Genomic DNA, 25,262 nt, shown 5'->3' on the forward strand with positions numbered 1-25,262 from the left:
CTATGCTTCCTGGCTGATGTTTTGGTCACTTTTGAATGCTGGCGGTGCTCTCACTCTAGTGGTAGCATGAGACGGAGTCTACAACCCACACAAGTGGCTCAGGTAGTGCAGCTCATCCAGGATGGCACATCAATGCGAGCTGTGGCAAGAAGGTTTGCTGTGTCTGTCAGCGTAGTGTCCAGAGCATGGAGGCGCTACCAGGAGACAGGCCAGTACATCAGGAGACGTGGAGGAGGCTGTAGGAGGGCAACAACCCAGCAGCAGGACCGCTACCTCCGCCTTTGTGCAAGGAGGAGCACTGCCAGAGCCCTGCAAAATGACCTCCAGCAGGCCACAAACAATCCTGTCTCGGAGCTCTACGGACAATTCCTTCAATCTCATGGCTTGGTTTTTGCTCTGACATACACTGTCAGCTGTGGGACCTTATATAGACAGGTGTGTGCCTTTCCAAATCATGTCCAATCAATTTAATTTACCGCAGGTGGACATCTCAAGGATGATCAATGGCAACAGGATGCACCTGAGCTCAATTTCGAGTGTCATAGCAAAGGGTCTGAATACTTATGTAAATAAGGTATTTCTGTATAAAAAATATATACATTAGCAGAAAATAAACTGTTTCCACTTTGTCATTATGGGCTATTGTGTGTAGATTGCTGAGGATAAAAAAAAAATCAATTTTAGAATAAGGCTGAAACGTAACAAAATATGGAAAAAGTAATGTGGTCTGAATGCTTTCCCGAAGGCACTGTATATGTAAAAAATACACACAAAATGTATTATGTTAAAATGCAATGGTTCGTGAAGGCACGTTGAAAACAAGTCCTTCATATGCTAATTAAGTATTGTACATGTTCCCTAACCTCTCCTTGACTTCAAAATACCTCTGTGACTTGTCTGCTACCATAATACCAACAGCCCATTCAAACGCCTCTACATCAGTCACTCTAAACATGTAATTTTCCCACAGTTCCACCGAGACCAACCTCCTGCCACTACCCTGTTTCTCTCAGTTTCTCTCTCACTCGCACACACACGTACGCACACACATCCTCACCTGCAGCACGGCGCTCTGGTCAAAGTTATATGCGCTGGGTCGTCCCTCCAAAGTAGAGAAGGCCACGTTGCCCCCAGTCAAAGGGGAGATGTCACTGAACTCGTCGGTGCACAATGCCATCCTCTCGTCGTCCCCCGGGCGGATATATCCCTTGGCGTTCTTCCCGTAGGTCTTGCTACAGGAGGCGCTGTAGTACTGGTAGGGCATCCATGGTCCATCCTGATTTGTCCTCTTGTAGATGGCAAAGCTCTCCGGTCGGCTGGTGTAGAACTTGAGCCGCACGTAGGTGATCTCAAAGGCCTTACCTGTGGAGATACAGGAGTTAGTATACTACAGTGTGAAGGGATGCAGGGATTAGTAGGTACACTACAGTATGTAAATACAAATGCATTTCAGCAGCAAACTTTCTGTCCCTCTCCATTTCACCCCACAGAAACAGACTTGGTCTAATTGTTTGCTACACACATTGCTTGCTAGCCCTGCTGTCGTTAGTCCCATCAAATATTGCATTTTATAACTTTATAACATGTAAAAGGACAAATGCCAGAGTCTGTTTATCATTATGATTTATGTAAGTTTCTTATTCTACTCTCCACTCCGCTGTAAACTCTGCACTCGCCTTTCAGTTCAAGATTTTAGGCACAGGTTATGCACCTCTCGTTATTTGGTTTCTCTCGTTTTGGGAGTGTTTTTGATGTTTATTAGAAATGTTCATGTTTATTCTAATGAGGTCTTTTTTCAGTAACATGTGAAGTATTGGCCATTAGAATTTAAAGTGTGCAATAGCAGGCCAATTGCCTCCAAGCTCATCATTAAGTTTGAGGCCCTGGGTCTCAACCACGCCCTGTGCAATTGGGTCCTGGACTTCCTGACGGGCCGCCCCCAGATGGTGAAGGTAGGAAACAACATCTCCACTTCGTTGATCCTCAACACTGGGGCCTCACAAGGGTGCATGCTCAGCCCCCTCCTGTGCTCCCTGTTCACCCATTACTGCGCGGCAATGCACGCCTCGAACTCAATCGTCAAGTTTGCAGACGACACAACAGTAGTAGGCTTGATTACCAACAACGACGAGACAGCCTACAGGGAGGAGGTGAGGGCCCTCGGAATGTGGTGTCAGGAAAACAACCTATCACTCAACGTCTACAAAACAAAGGAGATTATTGTGGACCTCAGGAAACAGCAGAGGGAGCACCCGCCCTTCCACATCGACGGGACAGTAGTGGAGAAGGAGGAACGTTTTAAGTTCCTCGGCATACACATCACAGACAAACTGAAATGGTCCACCCACACAGACAATGTGGTGAAGAAGGCACAACAGCGCCTCTTCAACCTCAGGAGGCTGAAGAAATTTGGCTTGTCACCTAAAACCTTCACAAACTTTTACAGACGCACAATTGAAAGCATCCTGTCGGGCTGAATCACCGCCTGGTACGACAACTGCACCGCCCACAACTGCAAGGCTCTCCAGAGGGTGAACAACGCATCCCCGGGGGCAAACTACCTGTCCTCCAGGACACCTACATCACCCGATGTCACAGGAAGGCCAAAAAGATCATCAAGGACAACAACCACACCAGCCACTGCCTGTTCACCCCGCTACCATCCAGAAGGTGAGGTTAGTACAGGTGCATCAAAGCTGGGACTGAGAGACTGAAAAATAGCTTATATCTCAAGGCCATCAGACTGTTAAACAGCCATCACTAACACGGAGAGGCTGCTGCCTACATAGAGACTTGAAATCACTGGCCACTTTAATAAATGGATCACTAGTCACTTTAATAATGGCACTCTAATAATGTTTACATATCTTGCATTACTCAACTCATATGAATATATTGTATTTTATACCTTCTATTGCATCTTGCCTATGCTGCTCTGTCATAGCTCATCCATATATTTATATGTATATATTCTTATTCCAACCCTTTACTCCAAATTTGTGTGTATTAGGTAGTTGTGGAATTGTTAGATTACATGTTAGATATTGCTGCACTGTCGGAACTAAACTCAGCAAAAAAAAGAAACGGCCCTTTTCAGGACCCTGTCTTTCAAAGATCATTTGTAAAAATCCAAATAACTTCACAGATCTTCACTGTAAAGGGTTTAACTTCTTGTCAATATGGGGGCGCTGTTTCCCCATTGGAAAAAAATCGTGCCCAAATTAAACTGCCTCGTACTCAATTCTAGATCGTACAATATGCATATTATTATTACTATTGGATAGAAAACACTCTCTTTCTAAAACCGTTTGAATTATATCTGTGAGTAAAACAGAACTCATTTTGCAGCAAACTTCCTGACAGGAAGTGAAAAATCTGAAATCGAGGCTCTGTTCCAGGGGCTTCCTATTAATTTGCCTGAAATCTATGGATATACATGCACTTCATACGCCTTCCACTAGATGTCAACAGGCAGTGAGAGGTGGAATGGGGTGTCTAGCTTGATCTGAGGTCGAACAAGAGCTTTTGGAATGACGTGTCTGGAAATTTCATTGTCTTCGAAGGCGCGAGAAGGAACCCCAGATTGCCTTCTGAAAAGCTTTCGGTATACACGGTAGATATCTCCGGCTCTGATTTTATTTGATAGATGTGATAAAAACATCATTAAGTAGTTTTTTTCAACCGAGTTGTATCAGTTTATTGAACGTTTATTGCGAGTTTTGGAATTTTATTTTCTTTGCGTCAGGTGAAGTTGGGCATGTTTGCGCCACATGGCTAGCTATGGTTGCTAATTCGACAGGAGAAGAGGACATTCTAAAACCAAACAACGATTATTCTGGACCAAGGACTCCTTGTACAAGATTCTGATGGAAGCTCAGCAAAAGTAGGAACCATTTATGATGTTATTTCGTATTTCTGTGGAAAATGTTTAGTCCTATTTTCCGCCCTTATTGCGGGCGCTGTCTCGCTATAACGTAAACTTTGTATGTCGTACTAAAGTTATTTTTAAAAATCTAACACAGTGGTTGCATTAAGAACTAGTGTATCTTTCATTTGCTGTACAACATGTATTTTTTTTTTTTTTTTAGTAAAGTTTATGATGAGTTATTTGATTAGATTAGGTGACTGTCCAAAATATCTCTGGAGAATTTTGTGCATTTTGGCTACGTATTCACATTGTAAAACCACGATTTGTACCGCTAAATATGCACATTTTCGAACAAAACATATATGTATTGTTTAACATGATGTTATAGGACTGTCATCTGATGAAGTTTGTCAAGGTTAGTGAATAATTTTATATCTTTTGCTGTTTTTTTGCGATCGCTACCTTTGCGGTGAATGAATGCGGTTGTGTTTTTGGCTATTGTGTTAAGCTAATATAATGCTATATTGTGTTTTCGCTGTAAAACACTTAAAAAATCGGAAATATTGGCTGGATTCACAAGATGTTTATCTTTCATTTGCTGTACACCATGTATTTTTCATAAATGTTTTATGATGAGTATTTAGGTATTTCACGTTGCTCTCTGTAATTATTCTGGCTGCTTTGGTGATATTTTTGATGGTAGCTGCAATGTAAAACTATGATTTATACCTGAAATATGCACATTTTCGAACAAAACATAGATATATTGTATAACATGTTATAAGACTGTCATCTGATGAAGTTGTTTCTTGGTTAGTGACTAATTATATCTCTATTTGGTCGGTTTTGTGAAAAAATTGTGAAAATATGCGGTTGAGTCTTTTGCTATTGTGGTTAGCTAATAGAAATACATAGTGTTTTCGCTGTAAAACATTTAAAAATCGGAAATGATGGCTGGATTCACAAGATGTGTATCTTTCATTTGGTGTCTTGGACTTGTGATTTCATGAAAATTATGTTATATGATATCCCTGTGGCGTTAGGCTAGGCTATGCTAGTCAGCTTTTTTGATGGGGGGGATCCCGGATCCGGGAGAGAGAGGCGGTAGATGACACTGTTTCCCATGTTTGTTCAATGAACCATGAACAATTAATGAACGGTCGTTAAGACACTAACAGCTTACAGACGGTAGGCAATTAAGGTCACAGTTATGAAAACTTAGGACACTAAAGAGGCCTTTCTACTGGCTCTGAAAAACACCAAAAGAAAGATGCCCAGGGTCCCTGCTCATCTGCGTGAACGTGCCTTAGGCATGCTGCAAAGAGGCATGAGGCCTGCAGATATGGCCAGAGCAATACATTGCAATGTCCGTACTGTGAGACGCCTAAGACATCACTACAGGGAGACAGGACAGACAGCTGATCGTCCTCGCAATGGCAGACCAAGTGTAACAAAACCTGCACAGGATCGGTACATCCGAACATCACACCTGCAGGACAGGTACAGGATGGCAACAACAACTGCCCGAGTTACACCAGGGACGCACAATCTCTCCGTCAGTACTTACACTGTCCGCAATAGGCTGAGAGAAGCTGGACTGAGGGCTTGTAGGCCTGTTGTAAGGCAGGTCCTCACCAGACATCACCGGCAACAACGTCGCCTATGGGCACAAACCCACCGTCGCTGGACCAGACAGGACTGGCAAAACGTGCTCTTCACTGACGAGTCACGGTTTTGTTTCTCCAGGGATGACGGTCGGATTCGCGTTTATCGTCGAAGGAATGAGCGTTACACCGAGGCCTGTATGCTGGAGCGGGATCGATTTGGAGGTGGAGGGCCCGTCACGGTCTGGGGGGGGGGTGTCACAGCATCATCGGACTGAGCTTGTTGTCATTCGTTACAGGGAAGTGCGTTACAGGGAAGACATCCTCCTCCCTCATGTGGTACCCTATATGAAAAACTATTCTAATTTAGAAGGCTAAAATCACATTGCTATCTTTTCACAATTGGTTTCATGTTTTACAACATTTAGATGTAAATCGGGTAACTCGGAAGTCTCTACTGTCAGATGATTATTGTTTCTCCATCAACATTTTCCCACATTCTTTATGTTAGATATATTGTTTCAACGTCCAATCTTTAGATGTTAAAGTTTTGGCAAGTCTCTCTCTGTTGTAACACTCAGCCATTCCATTCTCAATACTGCAAAGGCAAGAGAGAGAACGTTTACGACCGGTCGTTAAGTAGTAAAACCGCCACAACTTCCCCCTTCCTCTCTGGTGGGAGAGAGGAGGGGGGGTGGCTATCTTTGAAGCAACATGTGATAACATAAAACTACACATGACAACATGTGAAAACACAATCTCATGATATAAATGTGACAACCTGGGGAGGAACAATTTCAACATGTGGTACCATGACACTACACGTGACAACATTTGAGTGCATGTGAAAACCCAGGTGTCAAATGTAATTTGGAATGTTTTACATTGAAAGGCATAATTGACATGAATTGCGTTTAAACATAGATGCTTCTGCATTGCAACCAGGTTCATACTTATACATAATATATTTTATAAAATGAGGGTATGGTTTAGGAACAGTGTTTTTACCTAAAAAAGGTACATATCAAATCAAATCCATTTTTATTGGTTACATACACGTGTTTAGCAGATGTTAATGTGGGTGCAGCAAAATGCATATGAACTCACATGGTACAGTTTGGTACCTTGTGGGTGTAATGGGACATTTTTCTACACAACATTTCAAATATAAGGTACAATCGTCACTGCGCTTTGATAGGTGGGACAATGTACTGATGGGGCTCATTAGCATATTTGGGGGCACAGTCAAATACATGTGTATTTTATGCCAACCTTCAGTGAAATTGTATCAGTTTATGTGTTTGAGGGTTATGCCAATGCAAGTAGAGCACCTCATTTGACACAGTCTGTTGTAGACAAATATTCACTAGTAGTTCTCAACTGGTGCTACAAAATTGTGAGTGCTAAACCTTAACATTTGTTGACAATACAACAGAACCAATCAACCGGAATGACAATTTCTCTCACGGGTGGCCAAACATAAACATCTGAAATCCCCAGCCCTACTAAGCCATGCCTCCAGTCTCTGATCTGATCCGATGGATCATAGCTCAACTACCCAACTAAGTGATCTAAATGGCTGGATTAAAAATAACCCAATGTGTGTTCTGTCCACTACAGTGTCATGACTCTCCTGGTTGAGGATTCAAGAGCTCAGATCAGCTTGGTAAATAGCTGACAACAATCAGACCCTCTTACCCACAGAAGAGGGGAAGGGGGGGTGGGCCGGTTTTGACACCTTAACACTCTGTCTTAAATTCGAAGGCCGGAGGGGAATCTCCGGTGGTGGCAGTATCATGCTGTGGGGATGTTTTTCATCGGCAGGGACTGGGAAACTGGTCAGAATTGAAGGAATGATGGAATGGCGCTAAATACAGGGATCTTCTTGAGGGAAACCTGTTTCAGTCTTCTAGAGATTTGAGACTAGGACAGAGGTTCACCTTCCAGCAGGACAATGACCCTAAGCATACTGCTAAAGCAACACTCAACTGGTTGAAGGGGAAACATTTATATGTCTTGGAATGACCTAGTCAAAGCCCGGACCTCAATCCAATTGAGATTCTGTGGTATGATTTAAAGATTGCTGTACACCAGTGGAACCCATCCAACTTGAAGGAGCTGGATTAGTTTTGCCTTGAAGAATGGGCAAAAATCCTAGTGGTTAGATGTGCCAAGCTTATAGAGACATACCCCAAGAGATTTGCAGCTGTAATTGCTGCAAAAGGTGGCTCTACAAAGTATTGATTTTGGGGGGGTGAATAGTTATGCACGCTCAAGTTTTCCGTTTTTTTGTTTTATTTCTTGTTTGTTTCACAATAAAACATATTTTGCATCTTCAAAGTGGTAGGCATGTTGTGTAAATCAAATGATACAACCCCCCCCAAAAATGTAATTCCAGGTTGTAAGGCAACAAAGTAGGAAAAATGCCAACGGGGTAAATACTTTCACAAGCCACTGTAAGAAGGATATTGTGACCTCTGGTGGACAACCAGAGCCTTACATCCAACGAGCCATTCCCGTAGAAGGATCGGTTGGTTTCAAAGAGATGACGGACAATGACATTTACACGTAAATGCATTACATTCCTTAACAAACAGTCCACTAGGGACTTTTGTCTCATTTAAGTGTGTATGTGTATTCTGTGTAATTATTTAGTTAGTTTTTAAATAAATAATGAAATCCATTTTTGCAGCACTGAATAATCAGAAAAGGCTGGGATTTTTGCAGCTTCAAGAAGTTTCTGACGGTCAGAATGAGAATGATATGAGATAATGATAAATAAGTGACTGTTATCGATACATATATATACAGTTGAAGTCGGAAGTTTACATACACCTCAGCCAAATACATTTAACCTCTTTGGGCTGCAGGGGCAGTATTGAGTAGCCGGATAAAAGGTGCCCATTTCAAACGGCCTCGTACTCAATTCTTGCTCGTACAATATGCATATTATTATTACTATTGGATAGAAAACACTCTCTAGTTTCTAAAACCGTTTGAATTATATCTGTGAGTAAAACAGAACTCATTTTGCAGCAAACTTCCTGACAGGAAGTGGAAAATCTGAAATCGATGCTTTGTTCTAGGGCCTGCCTATAAATGTGCTTGATATTTATTGGTATACATGCACTTCATACGCCTTCCACTAGATGTCAACAGGCAGTGAGAGAAGAAATGGAGTGTATAACATGATCTGAGGTCGAATAAAAGCTCTTGGCATGACGTGACCCCAATTTCCTGTTTTCTGGAACGCGCGAGAAGTGACCTGGTATTGCCTTCTGTAAAGCTGTCGTTATAGACGACTAATATCTCCGGCTTTGATTTTATTTGATACATGTGACAATATCATCGTAAAGTATGTTTTTTCAATATAGTTTTATTAGATTATTGAATTTTTTTCGGGATGTTAGGCGTGTTGCTTTGTCTGCGTATGTTCAGGAAGGTGAGCTTCGCGCCACTTTGCTAGCTTTCCGTGCTAATTGACTGGAGAAGAGGACATTCTAAATCCAAACAACGATTGTTCTGGACAAAAGACCCCTTGTACAACATTCTGATGGAAGATCATCAAAAGTAGGACCCATTTTATGATGCTATTTCATATATCTGTCGAACATGTGAACTAGTAGTTTGCGCCCAGATTTTGGGCACGCTCTCGCCATAACGTAAACTGCATGTCGTAATGAAGTTATTTTTAGAATTCTAACACGGCGATTGCATTAAGAACTAGTGTATCTATCATTTCCTATACAACATGTATTTTTTAGTAATGTTTATGAATAGTTATTTGGTCAGAATATGTGAGTGTCAGAAAAATATCCGGACGTTGTGGGAAAAAGATGCTACGTTAGCACAATGTATAACCACTGATTTCAGCTCTAAATATGCACATTTTCGAACAAAACATAAGTGTATGTATAACCTGATGTTATAGGACTGTCATCTGATGAAGCTTATCAAGGTTAGTCAAAAATTATATATCTTTTGCTGGTTTGTTACTATCGCTAACTTTTGCTGCTGGTAAATGGCTTGTGTTTCTGGCTATTGTGGTAAGCTAATATAATGCTATATTGTGTTTTCGCTGCAAAACACTTAAGAAATCTGAAATATTGGCTGGAATCACAAGATGCCTGTCTTTCATTTGCTGTACACCATGTATTTTTCAGAAATGTTTTATGATGAGTATTTAGGTATTTGACGTTGGTGTCTGTAATTACCCTGGCTGCTTCGGTGATATTTCTGACGGTAGCTGTGATGGTAGCTGCAATGTAAAACTGATTTATAGCTCAAATATGCAAATTTTTCGAACAAAACATAGATTTATTGAATAACATGTTATAAGACTGTCATCTGATGAAGTTGTTTCTTGGTTAGTTTGGTTGGTTCTTGGTTAGTTAGGTTGGTTTTGTGCATGCTACCTGTGCTGTGAAAAATGTCTGTCCTTTTTTGTATTTGGTGGTGAGCTAACATAAATATACGTGCTGTTTTCGCTGTAAAACATTTTAAAAATCGGACATGTTGGCTGGATTCACAAGATGTTTATCTTTCATATGCTGTATTGGACTTGTTAATGTGTGAAAGTTAAATATTTCTAAAAAATATATTTTGAATTTCGCGCCCTGCACTTGAAGTGGCTGTTGTCATATTGTGCCCGTCTTCGGGCTTGCAGCCCAAAGAAGTTAAATTGTTTAACTTGGGTCAAACGTTTCGGGTTTCCCACAATAAGTTGGGTGAATTTTGGCCCATTCCTCCTGACAGAGCTGGTGTACCTGAGTCAGGTTTGTAGGCCTCCTTGCTCGCACATGCTTTTTCAGTTCTGCCCACAAATGTTCTATAGGATTGAGGTCAGGGCTTTGTGATGGCCCCTCCAATACCTTGACTTTGTTGTCCTTAAAACCTCACTAGGGTATGTGGGACGCTAGCGTCCCACCTCGTCAACAGCCAGTGAAACTGCAGGGCGCCAAATTCAAAACAACAGAAATCCCATAATTAAAATACCTCAAACATACAAGTATGTTAACTTCTTATGGCTGAAGGGGCAGTATTGAGTAGCTTGGATGAAAGGTGCCCATTGTAAACGGCCAGCTCCTCAGTCTCAGTTGCTAATATATGCATATTATTATTAGTATTGGATAGAAAACACTCTAACGTTTCTAAAACTGTTAGAATTAAGTCTGTGAGATTAACAGAACTCATATGGTAGGCAAAAACCTGAGAAGTTCCACTTCCTGTTTGTATTTTTTCTAGGGGTGTCATATTTTCAACCAAGGGCTGATTCAAAATACAGAGACTTGTGGATGGGTTTGCGCTTCCTACGGCTTCCACTAGATGTCAGCAATCAACAGAACTAAGTCTGATGACTCTAATGTGAAGGGGGGTCGAATTAGACAGAATTTAGTATGAGGTCCCATGAGGTGACCATGCATTCACCTAGCGCGTTCACGTGAGAGGCAGCTGTGTTCCATCTCTCAATTGAAGTCGTTATAGTTCTCCGGTTGGAACGTTATTCAAGATGTATGTTAACTACATTCTAAAGATTGATTCAGTACATCGTTTGCCATGTTTCTACTGACTATAACGGAATGTTTGGACATTTCGTCACGTTATAGTGGTCGCGCTTTGAGACTTTGGTTAGGGTTTTGGTAAACAATTCGAAAGTAGCTAATTTGACATAAATAACGGACATGAACGAACAAATCAAGCATTTATTGTGGACCTGGGATTCATAGGACTACATTCTGATGAAGTTCATCAAAGGTAATGAAACATTTATCATGTATTTTCTGGTTTCTGTTAAGTCCAACATGGTGGCTAATTTGGTTAATCACCTGAGCTCCGTCTCAGATTATTGCATGGTTTATATTTCCGTAAAGTTTTCTTGAAATCTGACACAGCAGTTGCATTAAGGAGAGGTATATCTATAATTCCATGTGTATATATGTATTATCATCTATATTTATGATGAGTATTTCTGTTGAAACGATGTGGCTATGCAAAGTCACTTGATGTTTTTGCAACTAGTGAATCTAGTCGCCTCAATGTAAACTCAGATTTTTTTTATATAAATATGAATTTAATCAAACAAAACATGCATGTATTGTGTAACATGAAGTCCTTTGAGTGTCATCTGATGAAAATAATCGAAGGCTAGTGATTAATTTTATCTCTATTCTGGTTTTTGTGAAGCTATATTTAGCTGGAAAAAATGGCTATGCTTATTGTGGTTTTGTGGTAACCTAACATCATCGTTTGTAGTGCTTTCGCTGAAAAGCCTATTTGAAATCGGACACTTTGGTGGGATTAACAACAAGATTACCTTTAAAATGATATAAGACACATGAATGTCTGAGGAATTTTAATTATGAGATTTCTGTTTTTTTTTATTTGGCGCCCTGCACTTTGACTGGCTGTTGTCATATCGGTCCCGTTACCGGGACTTCAGCCATAAGAGGTTTTAAACCATTTTAAAGATACACTTGTTGTAAATCCAGACACAGTGTTCGATTTCAAAAAGGCTTTACGACGAAAGCACACCAAACGATTATGTTATGTCAGAGCCAAGTCACAGAAAAACACAGCCATATTTCCAGCCAAAGAGAGGAGTCACAAAAAGCAGAAATAGAGATAAAATGAATCACTAACCTTTGATGATCTTCATCAGATGACACTCATAGGACTTCATGTTACACAATACATGTATGTTTTGTTCGGTAAGTTCATATTTTTATCCAAAAATCTGAGTTTACATTGGCGCGTTATGTTCAGTAGTTCCAAAACATCCGGTGATTTTGCAGAGAGCCACATCAATTTACAGAAATACTCATAATAAACATTGCTAAAAGATACAACTGTTATGCATGGAATTTTAGATCCACTTCTCCTTCATACAACCGCTGTGTCAGATTTCAAAAAAACTTTACGGAAAAAGCACACCATGCAATAATCTGAGTACAGCGCTCAGAGACGAAAACCACCCAAACAGATATCCGCCATGTTGTGTAGTCAACAGAAGTCAGAAATAGCATTATAAATATTCACTTACCTTTGATGATATTCATCAGAATGCACTCCCAGGAATCCCAGTTCCACAATAAATGTTTGTTTTGTTCGATAATGGCCATCATTTATGTCCAAATACCTCCTTTTTGTTCGCGCATTTAGCCCAGTAATCAAAATTCATGAGATGCGATCACTAGGTGCAGACGAAAAGTCAAAAATTTCCATTACAGTCCGTAGAAACATGTCAAACGGTGTATAGAATCAATCCTTAGGATGTTTTTAACATAAATCTTCAATAATGTTCCAACCGGAGAATTCCTTTGTCTGTAGAATTGCAATGGAGCGCAAGCTAACTATCACGTCAATGCGCATGGTCAGCTCATGCCTCTCTGGCAGACCTCGGACTCAATCCCCTCTCATTCGCCCCCACTTCACAGTAGAAGCCTCAAACAAGGTTCTAAAGACTGCTGACATCTAGTGGAAATCTTAGGAAGTGCAATATGACCCCATAGACACTGTGTATTCAATAGGCAAAGAGTTGAAAAACGACAAACCTCAGATTTCCCACTTCCTGGTTGGATTTTTTCTCAGGTTTTTGCCTGCCATATGAGTTCTGTTATACTCACAGACATCATTCAAACATTTTTAGAAACTTCAGAGTGTTTTCTATCCAAATATGCTAATTATATGCATATTCTAGCTTTTATGCCTGAGTAGCAGGCAGTTTAATTTGGGCATGCTTTTCATCCAAAATTACCAATGCTGCCCCCTACCCTGGTGAAGTTAAGGCATTTTGCCATAACTTTGGAAGTATGCTTGGGGTCATTGTCCATTAGGAAGACCCATTTGCGACCAAGCTTTAACTTCCTGACTGACGTCTTGAGATGTTGCTTCAATATATCCACATCAATTTCTTGCCTCATGATGCCATCTATTTTGTGAAGTGCACCAGTCCCTCCTGCAGCAAAGCACCCCCACAACATGATGCTGCCACCCGGTTGGGATGGTGTTCTTCTTCTTGCAAGCCTCCCCCTTTTTCCTCCAAACATATCGATGGTCATTATGGCCAAACAGTTCTATTTTTGTTTCATCAGACCAGAGGACATTAATCCAAAAAGTACGATCTTTGTTCCCATGTGCAGTTGCAAACCATAGTCTGGCTTTTTATGGCAGTTTGGAGCAGTGTCTTCTTCCTTGCTGAGCGGCCTTTCAGGTTATGTCGATAGGACTTGTTTTACTGTGGATATAGATACTTTTCTACCTGTATCCTCCAGCATCTTCACAAGTTCCTTTGCTGTTGTCCTGGGATTGATTTGCACTTTTCACACCAAAGTACATTTATCTCTAGGAGACATAACGCGTTTCCTTCCTGAGCAGTATGACGACTGCGTGGTCCCATGGTGTTTATGCTTGCGTACTATTGTTTGTACAGATGGATGTGGTACCTTCAGGCGTTTGTAAATTGCTCCCAAGGATGAACCAGACTTGTGGAGGTTTTGGCTGATTTCTTTTGATTTTCCCATGATGTCAAGCAAAGAGGCACTGAGTTTTAAGATAGGCCTTGAAATACATCCACAGGTACACCTCCAATTGACTCAAATTATGTCAATTAGCAGAAGCTTCTAAAGCCATTTTCTGGAATTTTACAAGCGTTTAAAAGGCACAGTCAACTAAGTGTATGTAAACCTCTGACCCACTGGAATTGTGATACAGTGAATTATAAGGGAAATAATCTGTCTGTAAACAATTGTTGGAAAAATTACTTGTGTCATGCACAAAGTAGATGTCCTAACCTAAGACTTTGGAAAGCAGACTGCCAGACATCATTGCAGAGCATGCATGTGTTTCCTGTGGAACTTATTTAGCAAAACCTAACATCTGAGTGGCGGCATGATTTTCAGATAGGCAAGAAAGCAGACACCTCAACAGGGCCCTGATTAGTGGGTATGCTGAGCACACCACGGTGGGCCTCAAAGGTAAAACAACCAGCCAGCCAACCAAACAATAAACAAACAATCACAACATCAGACACCTTTAAGGGTGGACTGTGCATGTGACAGAATTAAAGATGTCATTGATTTGTTGATCTACCTCTAGTGCCTTATTAACCATCTATCGAGCTGCATAGGAAGCGATACAGGGATAAATGGATAGAAAAATGGAGAGAAAGAGGGCTAGAGAGAGAGGGAGAGAGTTGGGGAGAGATTAAACAAGAGAGTGCATGTGTGAGAGAGATAGAGAGAGGGGAGACATGAATAGAGAAAGAGATACAAATGTGGGAAGGCAGGGGCGAGGGAGGGATGAAGACCTTCCACTTTTATCTCAGGGATTTTCAACTCAACCAAATTATTTAATTATTTGATTGTAACACTCCTTATCAAATGGAAAAGCCAAAGCTGAGAAAAATAGGCATCTAAATTAGCCCCGTCTGGTGGATCCCCGGCAAAGAAAAAAGTTCCTCTGAATTTCTTATGTGGGGGCGTCTGAGAGGGATTTGGCAGGCTCTGCAAACTTCTAGCTATAATTGATGTTATAGTCTAATTGAGGCACTGGGGGTGAGCATACATTTTTTGTTGTTTTGTTTGAGTGGAGAGTGGAGTCTCACAAGCCGGGTTCAATTAAACCTTGAAGGCACTATATTTCCGCATATTGCAGAATCTTCATGCTTGCATGGCCACTTGTGGATGATTCTGCTGCTGCATGGGCTCTCAACCGCGAGGAGATGAGTATGCTGAGAATAAGTATGTGTTTCCATCCTAAATATGTCTTGATAAGTGAACTGTAAAAATGTCTGATTATTGAACTGGATGTCGGTTATGTGTGTGAATCAGAGCACACATTATCTTGAGCATCAACCACCCTAATAAATGCTTCCAAATAGAGCAGCGTATCCAAACCACTGGCTAGGAACACTAGCTTCCTTTGATTTGGTATTGTTTTTCTATACCACTCAGCATAATACCGCCCTCATCCACTCTTGGTGATCTAGTAGGCAACAACAAGCAACAACAGCCAACCTTCACTCTTTAGAGGGCCATACATTAATGTTGGTTCAAATCAATAAGGCTGGGCTGAACGCTAGCTTTAACTGTATCCAGTAAGCATAACATAATTCACACAGTTTCCTATTCTACGGGCATAGTGGGAATGTATACTGTACAAGCGTATCATAATCATCATAGCATCCTGTTTGTGCTCCTCTTTTATATTTAGCTATGTGCGGAATGCCATTCACCTATTTACTTTTTAGCCTATGAGCACGGCACAATAACGCACATTCCTCACGCTTGCTGTTTATTAACCTATTGGGTCACATGTACAATCATCACCTTTCTCTCCCTCAACCAATGGGCGTAAATCTCGGGATGTATTTACATTTCAAACCTTATCTATGTTCTCTCACTTGCGTGTTACAGAAAAAGTTACTGACAACCTTCCACCTCCGCACAATCACCAGCTATAATGACCTAAAGGCCTGTCATAAGACATCCTTTCTCCCTGCGGGGGAGATTCGATGCCAGCAGTCCAGCAAACGGCTACCTGTCATCAGCATCTGGATACGAGGATCATTCCCAAAATATGTCATTTTAGATTCCGTATTTGTTGTTAACGCAGTTAAGCCTGTACTAAAAGGATTGAAGTATTCTTGGGCCTTATATATTGTTTGTTAAAAAACAATGTGTATGAGGCCTTAGGCCTTAAGCATCTATAAGTCCAAAACGTGTATGCCGTGTTGGTTGGGATTTTGGGGGAGGTTCGTGTTTGGGCTGTGCGTTGACCGCGAATGGTGTTCTCAAAGCCGCATCAAAATGGTACGCCGGACTATCCCTTCTCTGCGTTTGTAGACTGTGAATTAGGCTTAAATTGAAACCTTTTAGTAAAATAGCCATCACCCTGATAGGAATATACAGCCTAATGACATCTGTCTACTCCTCTCTGCCAAAACATTAGCCATCTTCACAGTTAGACTTCCTCTCTTGGCTTTCCCTACTCAGCAACGCTATCTTTCACCACTCAAATAATTTAATTTACTCTCCGCATGCGGTGAGTTTAGTTCTGCTGGCACAGATAAAAAAGAGAAAGAAAAGGAAGAGGGGAATAAATGTGTGGAAAGTTTGTGCGTCCCCTGTGATGATATTCAGTCTAATTGAGAAGGACATTAGTGTGTTTTTCTCTGTTACTGGTTGATGATGAGTCAGCTTTGTCAAACTTTCATCAAAAAGACCTGCATGTTTTCTGCAAGTATTTTAAAATCTGTATTTCCAGTTGACCCATTTTACCCATGGATCCCAATTTTTTTTACACTGAATATCAAATAATAATAAAATATATTTTTTGTGTTCAATGTTCATTCTGTGCTCTCAGAGAAGTAAACACAGCAACAGAGAACCACTTGAACTGAGTAGCTGAATCAAAATGACTGTGTTGAATAGGTTTTACCTTGGACCCCTCTCCAGCCCAGCCATCCGGTCATCACACAGCTGTGTGCTCCACCACGCTTGGGCCCTGATGTGTCCTGAGTGACCCAGACCTAGACTAAACTACATCTCCACAGTAGACTCAATATTTACCAAGCTACTCTGGATATTTACAGGATTCTCATATATGTCTGTTCGCTTTGAAAGTTTGGGGACAGTTAAAAATGTTTGGGTAGATTATCATTACTAAACCTGACAGGAATAACGTCACTGAATTATCTGTGGTTGAAAAAGAAAGTGTTTGACCCTGATATATGGTCTTTGGTCTGACTAACGTGCGATTCTGCCCTAGAAACACTTTAGCTTAATCTAGTTTTTTAGTATTGAAAGTATCTTGAAACCAGTTACATTTGTGAATGTAAACAGTAGTAGTTTGTTCATAGTTGTGTATATAGTATATAGCATAGTGCATATATATCCAGTAGGTTACTGTAAATGTACAGTAAAATATTGGCTGCACAGAAGCCATTAAATGACTGTAGATTTACAGAACCTTTACTGTAACACAAATGTACAGTGCATTACTGGAAGCACAGTAGTTAGTAAACTGTTGCAGAATTATAGTGCAAGTAGCTAGTGCCAACGTCAAGGTGTATTTCTGTTACATGTATTTGATATAGGTATTTCCATACTTTTGATACCTAATATTTTGTCATTTGTATTTCACTGGCCGGCACTACAATTAATTAATGAACCTATTTTTTGAGTTTAGCTAAAATATATGTATATCATATTTTTTTCTAATACAAATATATACAGTACTTGGAAGTTACAGCATTCTCTGAAATGGTAACATAATATGTTTACTTGCTATGACTGTGGTATATTATTGTTAACCTTAGTTTAATACACTGACTGTAAGTCACTCTGGATAAGAATGTCTTCTAAATGACCAAAATGTAAAACATTTAGCTGGCAAAGAACCCTGCTGGGTATTATTCTAAAGACCTCCTCCCCAAACAAGGCCAAATTTGATCAAAATACAAATAGTTTAGGGCGGAGCTCATTAGAATAATACCCAGCAGTGTGCTTTACAATTGATCATTTTTAACTTTTTAGGGCTAGGGGGCAGTATTCGGAAATTTGGATGAATGAACTGCCCAAAGTAAACTGCCTGATACTCAGGCCCAGAAGCTGTCACGGCCGTCGTAGGGAGGAGACCAAGGTGCAGCGTGGTAAGCGTACATTCTTCTTTATTTAAAAAACGAACACTGAACAAAACGAACAAAATAACAAAACGAACCGTGAGGCTAATATGGATAGTGCAGACAGGCAACTAAACATAGATCAAGAACCCACAAAACCAAAAGGGAAAATGGCAACCTAAATATGATCCCCAATCAGAGACAACGATAAACAGCTGCCTCTGATTGGGAACCAATTCAGGCCACCATAGACATACATATACCTAGACTTACCAAAACCCCTAGACATACAAAAAACCCTAGACAATACAAAACAAGCATACCCACCCTCGTCACACCCTGACCTAACCAAAATAATAAAGAAAACAAAGATAACTAAGGTCAGGGCGTGACAGTACCCACACCAAAGGTGCGGACTCCCGACCGCAAACGTGAACTTATAGGGGAGGGTCCGGGTGGGGCCATGTATCGTGAGATTTTGAGTGAAAACCTCCTTCCATCAGCAAGGGCATTGAAGATGAAACCTGGCTGGGTCTTTCAGCATGACAATGATCCCAAACACACCGCCCGGGCAACGAAGGAGTGGCTTCGTAAGAAGCATTTCAAGGTCCTGGAGTGGCCTAGCCAGTCTCCAGATCTCAACCCCATAGAAAATCTTTGGAGGGAGTTGAAAGTCCGTGTTGCCCAGCAACAGCCCCAAAACATCACTGCTCTAGAGGAGATCTACATGGAGGAATGGGCCAAAATACCAGCAACAGTGTGTGAAAACCTTGTGAAGACTTACAGAAAACGTTTGACCTCTGTCATTGCCAACAAAGGGTATATAACAAAGTATTGAGATAAACTTTTGTTATTGACCAAATACTTATTTTCCACCATAATTTGCAAATCAATTTATTAAAAATCCTACAATGTGATTTTCAGGATTTTTTTTTCTCATTTTGTCTGTCATAGTTGAAGTGTACCTATGATGACAATTACAGGCCTCTCTCATCTTTTTAAGTGGGAGAACTTGCACAATCGGTGGCTGACTAAATACTTTTTTGCCCCACTGTTCATGTACTTAGACTTACCAAAACCCCTAGACATACAAAAAACCCTAGACAATACAAAACAAGCATACCCACCCTCGTCACACCCTGACCTAACCAAAATAATAAAGAAAACATAGATAACTAAGATCAGGGCGTGACAGAACCTAGGATAGGCATATGATAGTATTGGATTGAAAACCCTCTGAAGTTTCTAAAACTGCTAAAATAATGTCTGTGAGTATAACAGAACTGATATGGCAGGCAAAAACCTGAGTAGAATGCATCTGGATTTTTTTTTTTAGGTCACAGCCCATTCAAATGCTTGTTTATGGGAGTTTCAAAGGAATACCTCCCAGATTGCAGTTCCTATGGCTTCCACTAGATGTCAACAGTCTTTAGAAAGGGTTTCAGGCTTGTTTTTTGAAAAATGACTTAGTAGTTGTAGTTTTTCAAGGTGGCTCTCATTTTGGACTGTAGTCTTGTGGCGTGTGTGGATGAGGGCGCGCACTTCGTTATTTATCACCGGTATTGAACATACTACATACTACAAGATGTAAGACATTTGTATGTTCATGAATGTTTAATGTTACAATGGTATTTTGAATTTCGCGCTCTGCAAATTCACCGGATGTTGTTGACGCTAGCGCCCCACCTATCCCAAAGAAGGTAATTTACATTTTGGTCATTTAGCATACACTAGTTGCCACTGCTAGAGAGAGACTGTCAACGAATACAGCAAAGAGCTGCTGTTTTTATGAGTGAGTTCATGTATAAGTTTTTACTCAGCACTGTCAACACTTTGTATTCAACACTATTGTAAGCCATAAAATGTGTGTTCTTCCTATTTCCACTCAGCGCTACAACAAGCACTGCAGCAGTAATGAATGAGTTGGAAAGTGTATCTATAGACTTGCGTTGTTGTTGTTATTATTAGCGGCTTTGGTCTTTTTTAATATCAAGGAATATTTCACTTTCTCTGTTCATAGGAGTAACAACATGAGTTTGTGCATGAAGCAGAAATAATGCGGTGCGACTCGAGTTTCGCCATCAGCTGGAAGACGGTGTCCCTTTTTGATCAGTGGAGGAAAGGGAGAGCGGAGGGATGTTGAGAGACGAACCTTCAGTCTGCTGCTCTCTCCCTCCGCTGAGACTGACCATCAGATGCAGGCCCCATCAGCCCAGTAAAATAAAAAGCAAATTATTTAAATGTATGCTCACTCAGCTGTGCCTCACAATAGAATAGAATAGAACAATGGATAGAACAATGGATCTATTACCAGCGTGATCATATAACCTACCTCAAATTTTGAAAAATCATTAAAAGAAAATCCCGAACAACAACGCATTGGCAGGTAAATTCAAGCAAAGCCAGTATGTGGTGAAAATGTATTGGACCTATAGCTTACTGCACAAACATCACTGCTACAGTACTGTTGCAGAGGCTTACATTTCTTCAGTCATGTTAATTAAAAATCAGATCTATAGATCTCAGCATGCATTTTGACTCAGAAAGTGACCTTGACTCAGAAACGGTTGGTGACCACTATCCTAAAGCAATGGAACTCCCTAAATCTTTCTCAGATTATTACCAATCCCACAAGGTATGACTCAAACACCCAGAAAAGACTACTTTTCTTGATGTTATCCTCACAAATAATCCTGATAGGTATCAGTCTGGTGTTTTCTGTAATGACCTTAGTGATCACTGTTTCTCAGCCTGTGTTCGTAATGGTTGCTCAGTGAAACGACCTGTCCTAATTTTTCATAGACGCTTGCTAAAAGCCTTCCTTCATGACCTGGCCTCTGTAAATTTGTATAGAGTCAGCTTGATCCCCTCTGTTAAAGATGCTTGTTGACAAACACGCCCCCATAAAGAAAATGTGAATTAAAAACAGGTTCAGACCCTGGTTCGACTGTGATCTTGCAGAGTTACTCCACCTCAAGAACTGCATTTAGCGAAAAGCTCGGCACACACATACTCAGACTGACTGGCTCTCATTCAGGCAAATGAGAAATACGTGCACTCAGGTTATCCGGAAGGCCAAAGTTAGTTACTTTAAGGAGCAGTTCTGTATCTGTGGGTGCAACCCCAAGAAGTTCTGGAAAGCGGTTAAAGACTTGGAGAATAAACCCTCCTCCTCACAGCTGCCCATGTCCCTTAAAGTTGATGACGTGGTTGTTACTGACAAGAAGCACATAGTTGAGCTTTTTAATCACCACTTCATTAAGTCAGGATTTCTCTTTGACTCAGCCATGCCTCCTTGCCCATCCAACATTTCCTAATTTCCCATCCCTTATAATACGATTAGCCCCGATGCTCCTCCCTCTTTTTTCCTCTACCCCGCTACAAAGTTTCTCACTGCAGGCGGTCACTGAGTCCGAGGTGCTAAAGTTGCTCCTTAAACTTGACCCCAAAAAAGCATCTGGGTCAGATGGTTTAGACCCTTTCTTCTTTAAGGTTGCTCCCCCTATAATCACCAATCCTATCTCTGATCTTTTTAACCTGTCTCTCCTCTCTGGGGAGGTTCCCATTGCTTGGAAGGCAGCCACGATTCGTCCTTTATTTAACCTGTTTGGGCTGCAGGGGCAGTATTGAGTAGCCAGATAAAAGGTGCCCATTTCAAACGGCCTCGTACTCAATTCTTGCTCGTTCAATATGCATATTATTATTACTATTGGATAGAAAACACTCTCTAGTTTCTAAAACCGTTTGAATTATATCTGTGAGTCAAACAGAACTCATTTGGCACAAACTTCCTGACCAGGAAGTGGAAAGTCTGAAATCGAGGCTCTGTTCTACTTCCTGCCTATAAATGGGCATGATACGTATGAGTATACATGCACGTCATACACCTTCCCCTGGATGTCAAGAGGCGGTGAGAGAAGACATTTATCTGTTTCTGTGTATCTGTGTTTATCTTGGTCTGAAGTGGAATACAAGCTCTTTGTATGACGTGTCCCCCATTTCCGGTTTTCTGGAGAGCGCGAGGTGGTACCTGGATTTGCCTTCTGTTTAGCTGCCGTTATAGGCGACTACTATCTCCGGCTTTGATTTTATTTGATACATGTGACCATATCATCGTAAAGTATGTTTTTTCAATATAGTTTAATCAGATTATTGAAATTTTTTCGGGAGTTTTGCCGTGTTCCGTTCTCTGACTTTGTTGACGATGGAGAGATTCGTACCACTTGGCTAGTGTGCTTGCTAAATCGAGAGGGAAAGTGGCCGTTCTAAATCCAAACAACGATTGTTCCCGACAAAGGACCCCTTGTCCAACATTCTGATGAAAGATCAGCAAAAGTAAGAAACATTTTATGATGCTATTTCATATATCTGTCGTACATAAAAAACCTTTTTTATTATAAATAATGTTTTCGATTTGACATTTGGTTTCAAAAGCAGCACAAAAAAAGAACAAGTAAGAATGAACAGTTGTGGAAGAAGTACCCAATTGAGTAAAAGTAAAGATACCTTAATTGAAAATGACTCAAGTAAAAGTGAGTCACCCAGTAAATAGTACTTGATTAAAAGTCTAAAAGTATTTGATTGAAAATATACTTAAGAATCAAAAGCAATGCTAATTTCAAGTATCAAAAGTAAAGTTATAAATAATTTCAAATTCCTTATTTTGGGCAAACCAGACTGCACAATTTTCTTGTTTTATTTCATGGATAGTCAGGGGCACGCTCCAACAACATAATTTACAAATGAAGCGTTTGTGTTTAGTGAATCTGCCAGATCATAGGCAGTAGTGATGACCAGGGATGTTCTCTTAACATGTGCGTGAATTGGAAAAATGTCCTGTCCTGTTAAGCATTCAAAATGTAAGTACTTTTGTGTGTCAGGGAAAATGTATGGAATAAAAAGTGCATTATATTCTTTAGGAATGTAGTGAAGTAAAAGTAAAAGTTGTGAAAAATATAAATAGTAAAGTACAGATACCAAAAAAACTACTTAAGTAGTACTTTCAAGTATTTTTACTTAAGTTCTTTACACCACTGAGAATGAACTATAACCTTTGAATTCTACTGTGCAAATATACCGTACGTTATAGGGAAATAATGCACGCTCTAGAATGCCCTTCAAGCCAATCAGAAACAAATATTCAACAATGCCATGGTATAATTGAGTGAAAATGCCAGAGAAGCCGGTGTTTGGAAGATATATTGGCACGGGTGTTTTTGCTTGGATGGCATTATTCAAATAATGATTGACATATTTTCCTTAACATTATTTGATGAATTTATTCATACTATTTCATCCTTTCACAAGATATAGTCCAGACACAAATCTAGGGTTGCTACCCAAGCTGGCTGGTAGTTCGTTCTATCGGTTCGGGTGATAGAGACGCAACCCATCTGTTCAGTCTTTTTGTTCTGTATCTATGGACATGGCCCAGTCGTTCGTTCTAAATGTTCCATTTGCTATACTGGTTGGCAACGTTCTTATACCTTGCTTGCTAGCTAGCCGACCTCGGCTAACTTACGGTCATATCAAAAAGTGCAGCCAGAATAACAGCAAAGTAGCTGCATTTGTTTAAGCTGTTTTCTAGTGACATTTATTTGGATACTTCCATAACAACGAGCTAATGAGGCGCGGTTTCGCCTGGCATAGACAATGTGCTCACTCATCAGGACACTGTTGTTCAGAGTAGCTAGCCAACATCACAGCTACAGTAACACAATCACTTAAAACTGTAGCTGGAAAGACTGCAAACTAGCTGCACTTAATTTTGTTTGACCTTTTTTCAATTGACATTTCTAAAAATGATGCCAGCTGATTCATGACTTCGACTGGCTGAGAAACGTTACCTGCCTGTCTGTCTCGTCCCGACTCCCAACACGGTCATTACCATGGGACAGTTGGAGATTGAATTTGAATATTGAAACAATGTTGCAAATGTCGGACACACAGCAAAGCAAGGCTTATACAAATCTCCAGTGTAAAAAAAATTATAGTCTAAAAGAAACGTGAGATAATGTCTAGATGCTTTTCATAGTGGAGATCAAGTTTATAAAGTACCTGCCTGGGCTGATGGGACAGTGGATTGCGCAGTCAGATGGAACAGAGTAAATAGCCATTTTAACTTCATGGATTTAGCCAGTGGTAAACTTCTGGAACAGACACCTGCTGCAATGCGGTTTTAACAAATCAGCATTCAGGATTAGACCCACCCATTGTATGAGGTACTTTATTTTTAAATTGTATTGTAATACAATTACAGCAATTGCTAACAGTGAATATGTAATTATATATTACAGCGTACCAATGAATATTTGTTTTATATCACTTACACTTGTAGAGGCCTTAACAAAAGCTTTTAAACTGGCAGTGACTACAATGCAGAACACATCAAAAGAACATGGCTAAAAACAGAACCAATACATTTTTGAGAATTGCTGCAACTTTGCTCTGTTACATAGAAGGCACTCTCACTAATGGGTGCAACAAGTATAACCTCTTACAAGGCACACCTCAAAATGTGTCAATGAGCCGCAATAACACCACGCAACCACAAAATACTTTTGGCACTCCAAAATTACAGTATGGTACAGTATTCTGTGGGGGTGGTACTGAATTACAGTAAATTATTGGCAGTACAGTAGATAGTAAATGACTGTAGATTGACAGGAAAAGGTTTTTAGAGTTACAAATCATAGTATTGTACCATATTCTGTGGTACTGAATTAGAGTAAATTACTGGCAGAACAGTAGCAAATAAATTACTGCAGATTTACATGACAAATACAACAACAACAAAAAGTATGATACTGTATTCTGTTAGATACAGCATTCTCAGTAATGGGTGCAACAAATATAGCCTACTACAAGGCACGCCTCAAAATATGTTAATGCTACAGAGATTATTTTGCCACCCACATTTTCCCACAGTGCACCATAATTCACACTATGCTGCTGTAAATATACAGCAAAACAGGTAATACAGTACTTTACTGTAAATTTGTATTGTAAAATGACAACAATCGAGCCCCCATAATGCATTGCTCTTTTCAGTACTGTACTGTAATCTAGAATAACAGTAGCTAACTGTGAAAGTCTTGCTGTAAATCTACAGCAATTTGTTACAGTGTAGTTTTCTCTTAGACTCTAATAAAACAATGCAGTACTATCTGTG

The 25,262-nt window shown here is 40.3% G+C and overlaps 1 protein-coding gene across 1 annotated transcript in view; it reads right to left on the minus strand.

Moving 5' to 3' along the window:
- The window catches only part of lamc3 (laminin, gamma 3), a 235,332-nt gene that overhangs the window by 196,863 nt on the left and 13,207 nt on the right, over positions 1-25,262 (minus strand). Inside the window, exon 2 of the mRNA XM_038965701.1 lies at positions 1,058-1,362. Coding sequence (XP_038821629.1) covers positions 1,058-1,362 — 305 coding nt within the window. The remainder of the gene's footprint in view (positions 1-1,057; positions 1,363-25,262) is intronic.

The sequence above is a fragment of the Salvelinus namaycush genome, chromosome 26 (assembly GCF_016432855.1).
Source record: "Salvelinus namaycush isolate Seneca chromosome 26, SaNama_1.0, whole genome shotgun sequence".
Lineage (NCBI taxonomy): Eukaryota > Metazoa > Chordata > Actinopteri > Salmoniformes > Salmonidae > Salvelinus > Salvelinus namaycush.